Source organism: Lepisosteus platostomus, chromosome 3 (genome assembly GCF_059453375.1).
Source record: "Lepisosteus platostomus isolate fLepPlt1 chromosome 3, fLepPlt1.hap1, whole genome shotgun sequence".
In the NCBI taxonomy this organism is placed as follows: Eukaryota; Metazoa; Chordata; class Actinopteri; order Semionotiformes; family Lepisosteidae; genus Lepisosteus; species Lepisosteus platostomus.
The window spans coordinates 37,635,786-37,649,703 of record NC_142613.1 but is presented as its reverse complement, the minus strand read 5'-3'; the positions used below and the strand labels follow the sequence as shown (position 1 = coordinate 37,649,703).

The window sequence follows — 13,918 nt, the reverse complement described above, 5'->3', positions numbered from 1 at the left end:
ACCACAGTGAGCGCCTCCGGCTGGCCCCACTGATACCACCTTGGCTTTCCAGGAGGTCTCCCATAAGTGCACTGACCAGCCTCACACCTACTGAGCTTCAATGGGTTGCTAGTTGTGAGTTGCAGGGTGACACGGCTGCTGGCACTTAAGGCAAAAATTGTTATACAGTACACTAAAACATGCCTGAAATGCTTTGTTTATTTGCCTTCCTTCTTCCATCATTTTCAAATGTGGAGGAAATAAGATGAAATAATTCACAATCTACTTCCAGTTGAATTACAGACAAATAAAAGATCACACACTTAGATGTAAAGCTTGTGTTTAAATCAGTTTAAATCAGAATGGATATTTGGAGACTCAATAGACATTTCAAAAGAAAGTGAAAGAAGGGGGCTTTGGCACTTTGTGCTGCTGCCTCACATGTGTTGGGCTGTAGCTAGGTGAGCTGCTGTGTATGAATTGTTCTTGTGAGTACATGAGCCCTGCAAAAGATTACCCAGCAGTCTGGGGTGTAGTCCCTTGTTTCCGGGACAGACTTCAGGTTTCCAGAAACCTCACTAGGGAACAGCCTCCTGAGGATGGATGAGCAGGCAGGAAGAGAAGCAAAGTTTCAACACTCTTTGTTGAAATGACCCAGATGAAGAATTATTCATTGCTAGCTTTGAGTGTATTTATCCTTTGCCCTTGTATTCTTGTGGAAAGTATGCCCAATGTTTCCATCAGAGTTGCAGTTTTTTTTACTGTTTGCCTGTGCTCTTTCTCAGGGTGTGCGGCTCCTATGCTGACATGAGCTCCGGAAGTGTGTCAGAGGCTCTGATGGACTTCACTGGAGGAGTGCATGTTTGCTTCAATCTGAAGGAAGCCCAGCCAGACCTATGGGAAACCATTGAAAGAGCTGCAAAAGTCAACTCTCTCATGGGATGTGGAACCCCTCCAGTGGTAAGAATTAGATTTATAACACTGTACAAAGCTGAAAAGGTAGCCAGCTATATATGATATATGATTTTTTTCTTTTGTGTCCTCATCAAGACAATATGGGGAAGCAATACAAAACAATGCTTGGATTCATAGCAATAAATGGGAAATTTAAATCCAGTGAAGTTACACTTAAGTACTAGAATGCACTAGTAAAACCACATCTTAATTATTTTGTTCAGTTTTGGTCAAGAAACCACCAAAAATATGATTTCCTAAGAAAGAGTACAAAGAAGAGAAACGAAAATGATTACTGGTATCAAGGAACTGTTGCATACAGTATGTTCAGTTTGAGGGACCTACATTTTTTCAGTCTCAAACAGAGATGATTAAGAGAACTGATCCAAGTATATAAAAAGGGTTATAGACAGGTTCAACCTGCATCGTACTTACACTAGTAATGAAACAAGGACACAGAGTCACAGCTGTGAAGGGGAATTAATTAATTAAAAGACAGAAACATTTACTTATACAAAGGGCTGTGGATATCTGGAACAGGTTTCTCTGTCAGGTTGGATGAAACTTTAGATTCACTTTGCAATCAAACTACAAAACAAGCACTAATAGTTACTAATAATTTGGGACATAGAGACTAGCAAATGTAAAAAATATGGGCGTATATCATTAACAGATATATTATTTTAATTTTGTGCTTTTTTTTCCTTTTAGAAAACTTCAGGAAAAAATAATGTACTGCCCAGTGGATTAGTGGAAGGCCATGCCTATACAGTCACTGGTGTTGCAGAGGTAAGTCCATTTAAAAATCTATCCCAAAACATGGAACAACACTCCGTATTTATAGAATATAGACTATAAACACATCCATATTATTACTGCCTTCTTGCATCTTAAACAATCCTGGAACTATCAAATGTGTTTGAGAGTGAACTTATTGAAGGTTTTAGTAGATGTTTTATTTCAGCTAATAAACAGATGATGACAGATGAATTACGTTTATCAAGTACACTTAAGAAATCAATAAATGCATTCACTAATGAGAGTGCATATACATCTTAATTGTTTTAATTAAAGGTTTTTCCAAGTTAATTAAACATTTATTCAGTTTGGCAAATGGTACTTAACATTTATCGTATTTCATAACATTTAAAAGGGAAGAATTATTCCTATAAATCTATGGATATGAAAAAAATAGGTGTTTCTATTCATCATTTACATCTTAGGTCACTTAATACTATAGAAAACATGCCCAATGATAACCTATGGGAGACAAAGGGTTTCAATACTTAATGGGGTTTATAACAGAAGTTTGGTAAGAAGGATAAGTCCTGAATTCACACACATACAATCGCCTGCATATATGCGTCTCGCACCCAGATCTTCCCTGAGTGTATCTGTATCGCATTCCCCCTGCCTCCCCATCGACACCCTTGCAGATGTGATGTGGAGGGGGTTAGATCAGTCTTTCCCAGTCTTTCCACCCAGCTAGGCTGCATTCCTTCAGCTGGGCAAGTCAAACTGAACACTCTAAAAATCTCATGCCCCTATCATCCATTCATTACAATCTAACCAAGCTACTGAAATGTCTGTGATGGTACAGGATTTTTGTTAGTTGTTTTTTTTTTTTTAATGTGAGAGAAGGAATTCTAGAAAGTGCCCCAACACCACTCCAGAAGTCTTGCTGGGGAATTTGGTGGAAAGGTCCGAATAAATAAATAATCTTTCTCCACAGGTGCTGAGCAATGGAGTACCAGAGAAGTTACTTCGGCTGTGGAATCCGTGGGGAAGAGAGGAATGGATAGGAGACTGGAGTGATGAGTAAGCTCTCTGAGGAACCATAATTAGTTGGGGTTTTTTGGGGGGTGGGGAACATAAATTCTATTGAATAATTCAGAAGATCAAATCGAAAGGAAATATCAACATTTTTCATTGTGCATGAGTAAACATTTTTAAAAATTGATTCCAATATTATATGCCATGTGAACAGTTTTTGGAGAGGGTAGCAGAATGTTCGGAGTTTTCTGCATTTATTTTTTTTTCCATTTACTCCAGTAGTGAGTATTACAGTAGTATTCAGTAGTAAAGATTAGTAAAGACTAAGCCAACTGACATGAATACAAAGTGATTCATTCCAAGTTTATTCTTTTTCTTTCAAGACTAAGGGATGATTTTTGAATGGGTTCTGTTTTCAAAGTTGTTCCTGAGAACTGAAACAAGCTAAAAACAGCACAATCTCCGAAGACCTATCTATGTGCAGGACACTACAGAACTCAGACTGACTCTTGGTCATTTCTGAGTTTCTGGTGTTCAAGTCTGAATTTGACAGTTACCCACACATACACAAAAAATGTCTGCGTTTTGTCAGATTACCCATAAAGCTATAGTATGTAAATTATATTCTGATTCTTTTCTGACAGATCCCCAAAATGGCAAACAGTGGGTGCTAAAGAAAAAAAAGAGTTGCTACACGACAGTGACGACGGAGAATTTTGGTAAAACAAATTCTATTTAAAATTTCAACAAGCCTTTTTATGAAACTGTAGAATGAATCATTCAATATCAAAAACCTTTTTTACATAAAGTATATAAATTGCTTAAAATGTTATTGTAACAGGTTCCTTATGTGAGCAAGAAAATAAAGCACAAAACCACACAGCGTACAGCAGCCATACGTTAGAGTATAATAAACATAATGAATATATTTCAGGTGGGTAGCTGCATCAGCATGCGTAGGAACAAGTAACAGGTTTATTCCATGCTGAAAAGAGAAGAAAGAAAACACAACGTTTCAGCCATGGAGCCTTCTTCAGGCATGGAGGTGACACCTGAAGAAGGCTCCACGGCCGAAACATGTTTTCTTTCTTCTCTTCTCAGCATGGAATAAACCAATTACTTGTTCACAATGAATATATGAATGCAATGGAATCTAATTAGTGACGATCAGTGCTTTAGTTAAATATGTGTATATCAAAACATGTATTGATAAACAATAGATGTGGGAGCTCACCTCTTCATATTCATTTCAACATGTCAAATTTAAAAACGTAGGTCATGTGTGGTTGACAAAGAGAAGGTGTCATGCTAGCTCCCAGAGAGCTGAAGAACATGCTGCAATCAAAGCATGTAATCACGGCACCTGCCAAAGCCTCAGTTAGACCTGTCAGTCAGATAGTTGCCGTGGCTACATGCAGAGAAAAGAGATCTGTCCCACCTGTGCATGATTTTGAACTATACCTGTCTCATGGGGAACAGCTTCCTTAAGATTAGAATTTCATCCTCTAAACCTTGGAGTTCCCAGTTTTGTTATCTTTTGGATTCTACCTCACCTTTCAGATTTTCCTTGTACTTTGTCCTGTAGCTCTCTGGGCAAACAAACATGTTTGCATGTTTTTGACTTTGTTTTGGATTTTGTTTTTCTGCTTGTTTGCTTGACACGACAGGCTGTCTGCTTGCTCATCATGCCAGTCTGCCTGTTTGCCTGCTCATTTTCCTACTTCTCTGCCTGCATTTTGACTCTTCTCTCAGCCCTGCTTAACTCAGGTACAAGCTTTACAGTCTTTACAGTCTTTACAGAAGGTTCGTGGGTGCCAAAGTGGCAAAATAGTTGTCTCCAAGGTATTAATGACGTAGAGAAACTTGGCACTTTTTAAAAAGAGATAAGCTATTGTCCTGAACAAGAGATAATTCCATGTAACTTTTAAAACCTTCAGACAGATGGCTGGCTGCCTGCCTGGAGGACAGGCAATAAATAGTCTGTCATTCACAGGCTTAAGGTTTCAGTTAATGAACTGTTCTGATCTGTTATTCTTCATTTTAACCAACCAAAATTTATCATTATAATTCTCTCTCAAATTTTTTCAAGAAAATTTGTAATGAGATCCTTGGCTACCAAATGGGTCAGATGGGCCTAATAGTATTATTATTTGTAATATTTTATGTTCTAGAATTGTTTCCTTATCTTAAAACATGTAATATTCTGTTTATGTCATTAGAAAATCCTGTTTACAAAGGACAGAAGACTTTTTTTATTTCTAGCCAAACTCACAAAAGAATGAGTCACATCAAAGAATGTCAGGTTTACTTTCAGCAATAAGCGTTATAACCCATTTACAATAATTTTCAGTTGTTTTTTTTAGTAATGACATCTGTGTGTTATGGATTTTGTTAACCTTGCCATTTCAGCTGTAATCTGGTTTTCAAAGTTGTAAGGAGAAAGTTTTGAATCCACAATTTCATATTTTTCTAAACGAATGTGTTACATTGTAGTCTTTTTTTACAGGATGTCGATAGAGGACTTCAAGAGGCATTTCACAGAAGTAGACATCTGTAATTTATCCCCCGAATTTCTGGATTCAGGAAATAAGTGTGTCTGGGACTCTTCTGTCCATGAAGGAAGATGGGTTCAGGGAGCCACAGCTGGTGGCTGCTTGAACTACAGTGGTAGGCTTGAGTTGTAATACGTTTATTCCATTTCCTTTCCTTTCAAGAGTCCTTTACTGGCATGACAGAAGAACTGAATATTGAATATTGTTTGTCTTGAGAAGACTATGGAGGAGGGGTAGGAGGTCCTGATTCATCCATTAATCCATTCATCCTTCTGTCCATCCCTTTCCTAATTGTTTTATCCAATACAGCATCGCAGAGGGGCCAAGGCCTATCCTGCAAGGCGATACACACCCTGCACTAAATGCCAATCCATCACAGGGTCCTCATACAGACACAAACATGCACACAATCACACCAGTGAAGACAATTAACCTACCAGCATGTCTTTTTACTGTGGGAGGAAACCAGAGCACCCAGAGAAAACCCTCATGAACATTGGGAGAACATTAACTCCACACAGATAGCACTGCATGTCCAAAATTGAACGCAGGGCCCCAGCACTATGAGACAGTAATGCGAACCACTGTGTGCCACCGTGGTCTTGATTCTGTATTCAAAATCATCGAAGGTCTTTATAGACCTCTTCGTAATCAACAGTGAATAGCAGACCAGAGGACAGAAGAGGGAACTACAGGGAAATACATTTAATACACCCTTGTTGAGGCTCTTACCCTGTTTTTATTTTTCAAAGAATGGATGAGTGAGCTCATAGGATCACCTAGCTACTAGCAGCTAATTGAGCTAGATAGGGTGAATTTCAACCTCTCGTTACCTTTGTGTTCTTATGCTCTGTAAAAAGATACTATGTACTCCTTGGCACAAGTAGGCAATCCTTAGTTGGGTACAGACGCACAACAGAAATATTAAGAAAATGACAAAAACATACACTTTGGTAGTTAATAAACTACTAAATGTTACATTTAAAACATTTCTATTGCAATTGAGCAAGCCGTGCACGTAGTCCAGAATCATGCATATTCAGAATAATTTGCTTTCTGGAGCCCTACACCCTCCACAGAAGCAAAAGCATTAACATTGTACTGTAAATAGGCACACTCACACAGGCATCAACCTTTACCACTTGTTAGCTGCAAATTTCTGAGGCTGCACGTGTGTTTGTGAGTTAGCACAGGAGTTTCTTCACAGGAATTTTTATTCATCCATTAATAATGTACAGTATTTGGCTGATGCTTTTATCCAAAGCAACTTATATTGGTACCCATTTACCATATACAACTGAGCAGTGTTCAAGGGTAAAACAGCAGTGCCCATCTTAGATTTAAATCTTTAACATTCCAGTTTTTAGTCCAAAACCCTATTCAAGCAGGAAATACCGTAACAAATGGCCGGCCATTCGTTACAATACTAACTGTATAAGTCATACTTTACATATTTCTTGGTAGTAAGGGAAGTTTGAATAGTGCTTGAACACATTATATAACGATTTTCACATTTACATATCTTCTCATTTCTCCCATTTAAATGATTTATTACTACATATGTTATTACATCACCGTTACATTTTAAGTTTAATTTCAATGTACAATTTTCCTATTGGCAGGAGTGGAAGGCTGGCTGTGAAATACTATAGCGTGATAGTAATGAAAAAGCTTCAATTGAAGGAAGAGAACTGGTGGTTCCTGACACATTTACATTTAATTCAACATAGACGCTGTTGAGCACAAAAATACATCTGCAGATCACAAGAACTTGTATTACAAAAATCAGATAAAGTACTCTAAAACTGAAAGAGATGCACTTGTAAATTATCTGCTTGTGTTGGCTCATTATAGCTAAGGTGCAACTCTAGAAAATGAATTAAAATTACATCACATGTTATAGCATTGTGTGAAGACATAGTCTTCACATTATAAACAAGTCATTGTTTATATAAGCAATTTCAAGGAAAGCATTTTAAGGAAAGCAACCATTCTGGCTCAGTTCCTCAAAGTATTGTCATATTGAGGAAGAATATATGAGACATATTTTACAGTCATTTGCTCCAAGGCAAAAGTAGGCATGTCCAGATAAGGGACCAGACCTTCTATCTTTCCACTTTGAGTGACCATCCTGGGAGGCTCAAGGTGAGACAGATCTTCCCCCAGCAGATAAAGAGTGTTAGGTACACTAGATCCTTAATGGGACATCAGTCCGCCACAGAGTAGGGACACAAGAGCAGGAGGCATATATGAAGTGTGGGAGGAAATCCAAGAACTGACTCCACAAGGAGAGGTTCTTCATATGAGGAGGACCTACATGCTCCACAAAGAATTCCCTCCACCGGGAGCTGTGCTAATCTCCTCTTCACTATGGCCCTGATTATGTGAAAAAGTTTATTTTCACATCTCTGGGGTAAAACACAGAGTACCTTTGGGCTCTGGACGTAGAAAAGGATGACTGTGGCTTCAGTTCCCTACTGCAGACACTACTGGAGCATCCTTGAGCAATTGCTTCAGTCTGCCGCGCAGTATAAATGGGTGACAGCAGTACTAGAAATAGTGCTCATGTCCCATCCAGTGAGGATCCACATACTCTCAGTCTGCTTTACAAATATATACTGTACAACAAGCTCCAGTCATGAGGCTGAGTTGAGGTATGAGGCCTCTCAACTCAAGAACAGACTTTACCTCTCACGCCTCCAGCTTGACTGACATCTTCGTATTTTAATTACTTTCGAAGCACCTAGAAGCACATTCTGCTGTGGAGCAAAATATTTGAAATCCTCCTATAAATCTCTTTAGTTTTCAACAGAGATTACAGCATTCCTCAATAATTGCAAAGCCCTGAAAACTGTCAAATTGTCAAGCTCAGTAATGAAACAAGAACCAAAGTCTAGGTGAACATTTGAGGTACACTGAAAGACTAGGTAGAATGTTTCAAACTCTGTGGGTGATGCACTAACAGCATTCAGACCTTTAAAGCAAGGACTGAATGAGCACACAAAATATATTTCAATTACAGTTTAACCTTTAAGAGAAAGGTTAAAAAATAATGCAAAAAACTGACTGCATTGCTTACAATACAGTACACTCACCCTGTTTCTGCAATTAAATGGATTTAAAAGAAAGTTAAAAATCATATAACTTATATAAGTTGAGGTGCATCTCTTAACCTTTTTCTTATTTAATTCAAGCTTAAACTAAGTTTGCTTCTTATTTTACATTTCATTTTCGCATATTCCACATCTCACCTTTCTTTAAACCTATTTAATGGCTGCAGAAATATCTCTCGGTCTCACCCTTGGCCTCCTTTAACCTGTATTGATTCAGGTGTGACTACACATTGAATGACTCACTGGATTTTTTTCTGTATTGGATATACAGTAATTTTTTCTGCACTGTATCGACAATTGTAGAGGACGAACTCTGAAAAACCAAATGTTTGCTTGCAGATACATTCTGGATGAATCCACAGTACCGAGTGACGCTAACTGACTTTTTAGTACAAGAGAACGGCCACACCTCGGGCTCTTGCAACATCCTGGTGTCACTCATGCAGAAACCTCAGGAAAGGTTCAGACACCTTTCTCCTAATGCATCCATAGGTTATGTCATTTTTCAGGTGAGGTGGGTTTTTTATTTCTTGCTCTCTGAGGATCTAGTCTCTGTTCATTTCTAATTTGGCCTATTTCGACAGCCTTCTCAGAATTTGGGAGACTAATTTTTTATGAAAAAACAAAAAATGCACAAGCAATAGCTTGTTCTTATAAATTTAAAAACTACTAAATGTATTATTTACTATACATAGTTACATATTTAAATGACATTTATTTACATTTTATGCATTGAACCTTTTACATACTGTACATGTAGAGATCATTCTCTTTGCACTACCATGTTAACTTCCAGTTAAGAAACATACTTAAATTTAAAATTAACGTGCCTTTTAATTTCTTTTTTGTAGGTACCACCTTCAGTAAGTATTTTGCTATTCACCTTTTGTTACAGATTTAACTTATTTTATTCCTTGAAGAAATACAAATTGTAATGTGTGTTTCTGCATGCTATTTCTTCTTTTTCCAAAGTACAAGGAGCAGAGGGGAAAGTTCCCAGCAGCGTTCTTCAATAGCCAGAGCCCCATTGCAAAAACAAAGGCATTCATAAACTCCAGAGAAGTGACAGAGTGCTTCCAGCTCAAACCTGGGGACTATTTAATTGTCCCTTCCACATATAAACCAGATGAAACTGCTAACTTTATTTTATCAATTTTTTCCAAGACAAAGAACTACACAAAGTAAGACTTTTAATGGATTGTATTGTCAGCAATGATATATTATATATTAATATCCCCTATAATATAATATTTACTTCATTTACAATTTTTGTAAATTGCATTTTAAGTCACTTTGAAAGCAAACATTTACATTATTTTTTTTTAAATAGCTAATGAGTATTTGACATAACATTCCTATTGATTAATTTATCACATGAGCCCTTTGAAATTGCTTAGGATTTAAATTCTATAGACAAAGTTATTTTTGTGCCTTTAAGCTAACCAAAAGGTGTTTACAATAAAAATATGGTGTTCAAAAATTTTCTCTTGTTCTTGATTAGGTCTACTCAATAAAAAGGAGTTTGCTACAACTGCATATTTACTAAGGCACGTTAAAAAACACAGTAGACTATGATATGACTGAAAAATGCAATATATATTTTTCTTTTCAGAGATAGTAGTACCAATGTTCTGGAGTCCAACATCCCCAACTTGGAGATGCCCAAGGTGTGTATGCAATTTAATTGTGTAGAATACTGAAAAAAAGCTGGAGTTCACTAGTGTTTGTAGTTTACTACTGAATAAACATATTCCATCATGTGTTATTTATATATATTTGATATAATTTTTACAAAACTTCCAGGGATCACATGAGTCTTTCATTTCAAATTGTGGTTTTTGCTTCACTACCAGAAGCATTTTTGGCTCTGATAGCCACAGTTGCTTCAATAATTTTGTTTTCACTATGCAATACTGACCTCTTTCAGCTTTAATGTCTTTGTGACTGTCCAGCTTGGCCATGACACATTGGGATATTTAAAATAGACTGACCCTGGAAAACAGGCACAAACAGACAGATGTAATGTTGTGTATTTTGGGTTAGTTGGCTTACTGTAGACTAAGCAAAATTATGGATTGAGTAGCCTTATGGTTTAGGTCTGTACTGTATTAATGGCTACCCACAAAAGTGAAAAATAAAGCACTGTTTATGTTGTACTCCAGCTGCAATTCTTGATTTCTCCAGAAAGAGCCAAGGATATACAAATATACAACTCTACGGTACAAATCAAATGCTCTTTTATTTACAGTGGGGGAAATGAAAGACCAAGCAAAACACCAATACAAAGCATAATCTCCTTTTTTGAACTGCTAGACTAACTTCTAATTAGGCTCTCTATCACAGCTGGGCAGCTAAGCTGCTTACCAGTTTTCCAGAACAGGTGTCTTTCAGATTCTTCACAAAAATTCATGTCAAGAATATATAGTATGGATAGTATATAGATACCCACAGACCAGACAAGACAGTAGTATTAGTTACTCTCCTTGTTAAAGTCTACCAAGTGAGCCATGACAACATCTAATACTACCTAGCTAATACACAGAACACATGATACAAATGATGCACAAGGGACACACTACACACTCATGACCTGCACAAAAACCCCATGGAGTCCAGTTACCAAAACCAGGGGTCCAAATGAAAAATCCAGCATTATTCTCTCCAGACCAGCTCTGGTCGGTGACCTGGTGTGCCTCCTTCTGCCACACCAGAAAAAGGGATGAAATTCTTTGTAGTCTTTGGGAGGTCTTAGACATCCTCCTTAGTACCAAACAATGTGATCCCTGATGTTCTTCCCATACCTGTTTTGCCCATGTGGGATGTGGGGAGAAAGATGATGCCTCTACTGCTCTCTGTACAGTCCCTGGTGTCTGAGTCCTCTCCTGGGACGAGAGGTGTAATCCTACCCTTCCTGGCCAGGGCTCAGGACTCAAAAATGAATGTGTCCTTATGATGTTTTTGGTGAAGACAGAGTTAACGACTCGGGGCTTGTTAACAAAATGACTGTATGCAGCTGGAAGGTGTCATGAAGATTTGTCTCTTCTTTGTTTTCTTCAAGGACCCACTGCCCCAGGTACGGACCTCACTGGCTCAGCACCACCACACACCTCAAAGTGCAAATTCCTTACAGTGTGGTAGTTGTGTGGTCTCTAAGCAAACAGTGTGCCCCTCTATCCTTGTTGATTAGCACCTTTGCCACTATTTGTGCTTGAAGACATTGATCAGAGGGAGTATACAGACACCAAAAACACTGACTGCTATATGCAAACTTGAATTTAAATATGGTTACTGATACCTGTTGCCTAACACACTTTTGTCACTCAGTTTCTCCAAACCTTCAGTCACTTTGCAAGATTCTTCTAAAAACACTTTTAAAATTTCAAACTTATGGACTGCTTTGTCCCTTGGTCAGTTGCTTCCTTCTCCATTCCCTCTGGTCCTCCAGACAGCAGATCTAACTGGCACTTGGAAGCCTTTGCTTCCTGGTCTTAAAACAGTCTGCCAACAGCTGGTCAGGTGACTGAGGGCAGCAGCTCGTTCCACACAGCTTTCTGAACCAGAATGGCTCTTACAGGATCTACTGTGGAAAAGAAAGGTTTGCCTGTAAAGTATTATATTGTATAACGAAGCAAGAAAAGAATACCAGAGTATTTAATGAATTCTGAGATGCCTTGTGATCTGTCCAGCATGTTTTAAAGGTATTCATTTATCACTTATCTTAACCTTGTGTGCAATATCCTTGCTTCAGAATATCTGTCAGAGACTGCCACACCTGAGCAGAGCTAGGTGACATAGCAGAGTCCAGTTGGAAATTGACTTTATACCGTACAGTCATATATTATACAGTAGCAGGAGGGGCAGTGATAGAGAACCTCTCAAGAACTACTTACAGCATTCTTAAAGTGAGTTGGTTCATTGATCATGGTGGAGGTAGAAATCTTACAAACAACAATGTTTTGAATCTTCTGGCTTCTTTTTATTTTAGTGCTATACAGTTCTAAATTGTTTTATAGTACTATTGTAACAGAACGAATAAGGTTCTTGATCCCGAGATGAAGTAAAACAGATGAGTTTATTGCATGTAAGGAACAATAAAGCCGAAGTCTTGTTTCCCGCAAGAAACAACAACAGTATTGTTCGATGTGCCGGTACAAACTTTTAGGTTATATAGTCCTTGCTTGCTGCTTCAGACGTCATTCGATGTTATGGTAAGAGGGGGGCGGGTCATGGTATTTGGCCAAATTGTTAGTTTAAGATTATGCCCCCAGGGGGTTCCTTGCTCGCATCTGGAATCCTTATCAGTTAACCCCCTTTCCTGCCATAAACCCCTGTTGCTTAGAAATCTAATTTTCAGGCAGAACTGACTTAAGTTATTAACCCTTTAACATCTTATCTCTTACTTCAGTACTAATAATAATTATAATAATAATTGCTTACACTTATATAGCGCTTTTCTGGACACTCCACTCAAAGCGCTTTACAGGTAATGGGGACTCCCCTCCACCACCACCAATGTGCAGCATCCACCTGGATGATGTGACGGCAGCCATAGTGCGCCAGAACGCTCACCACACATCAGCTATCAGTGGGGAGGAGAGCAGAGTAATGTAGCCAATTCATAGAGGGGGATTATTAGGAGGCCATGATGGGGTAAAGGCCAGGGGGGAAATTTGGCCAGGACACCGGGGTTACACCCCTACTCTTTTCGAGAAGCGCCCTGGGATTTTTAATGACCACAGAGAGTCAGGACCTCGGTTTTACGTCTCATCCGAAGGACGGCGCCTGTTTACAGTATAGTGTCCCCGTCACTATACTGGGGCATTAGGACCCACATGGACCGCAGGGTGAGCTAATGAGCTAATCTCAATGCAGGGTGAGCTAATTTCAATGCAGAAAGCTTTAATGGTTTGGAAGCCACAAGCAGCTGCTGAAGGTAGTTTAAAACCCATCATGTTCATTAGTACATCTTTTGGAAATTGGACATGTTCACTATAACATAAAGGGTGATATAATCCACAAATATTAGCATTCAAGAATTCTGTTCCTTTGATTCAGCAGAGTATCCAGTTGAATCCAGTTGAAAGTGTAAAGTATAGAATATGCGATTTAAGCATTGAAGTCTCGACAGATTCAAGGTTACAATGTCAAGGCTGTGTCCTTGTTAACTGCTTTGCTACTTTTCTGTCATGAACTGCAAAACTATTTGTTTCTTTTTTATTTTTAAAATATAACTATATATTTCCTAATATATATATATAACTAAGAAATCCTGTCACTTAAAATTTCATTTTCAGTAAGGACCTGTCTTAAAAAATATTCATAGAACAACTTTTTTAATTCCATGGGATAAAATGTGATTAGATTTTTGGAGATTATAGTTGTTGGTCATTACTGATATTAATTTATTTGTTTAATGTTTTTATTCATTTTATCTATAGCAGCCCATTTATAACTATGAAGACAATCCCCACAAGAAGGTTTTTCTGCAATATTCTGATCAGGTAAGAAAATCCATCCATTTTCTAACCATATCCATTACAGGGTTGC

General features: G+C 38.1%; 1 protein-coding gene across 2 annotated transcripts in view; it reads left to right on the top strand.

Annotated features, from left to right (window-relative positions):
* The window catches only part of LOC148674844 (calpain-9-like), a 36,767-nt gene that overhangs the window by 11,985 nt on the left and 10,864 nt on the right, over nucleotides 1-13,918 (top strand). For both annotated transcript variants that reach the window (XM_088625521.1, XM_088625522.1), the window contains exons 6-16: nucleotides 765-939; nucleotides 1,645-1,722; nucleotides 2,666-2,751; nucleotides 3,351-3,425; nucleotides 5,213-5,373; nucleotides 8,711-8,880; nucleotides 9,223-9,234; nucleotides 9,344-9,552; nucleotides 9,984-10,038; nucleotides 11,430-11,444; nucleotides 13,810-13,872. In XM_088625521.1, coding sequence (XP_088481647.1) covers nucleotides 765-939; nucleotides 1,645-1,722; nucleotides 2,666-2,751; nucleotides 3,351-3,425; nucleotides 5,213-5,373; nucleotides 8,711-8,880; nucleotides 9,223-9,234; nucleotides 9,344-9,552; nucleotides 9,984-10,038; nucleotides 11,430-11,444; nucleotides 13,810-13,872 — 1,099 coding nt within the window. The remainder of the gene's footprint in view (nucleotides 1-764; nucleotides 940-1,644; nucleotides 1,723-2,665; nucleotides 2,752-3,350; nucleotides 3,426-5,212; nucleotides 5,374-8,710; nucleotides 8,881-9,222; nucleotides 9,235-9,343; nucleotides 9,553-9,983; nucleotides 10,039-11,429; nucleotides 11,445-13,809; nucleotides 13,873-13,918) is intronic.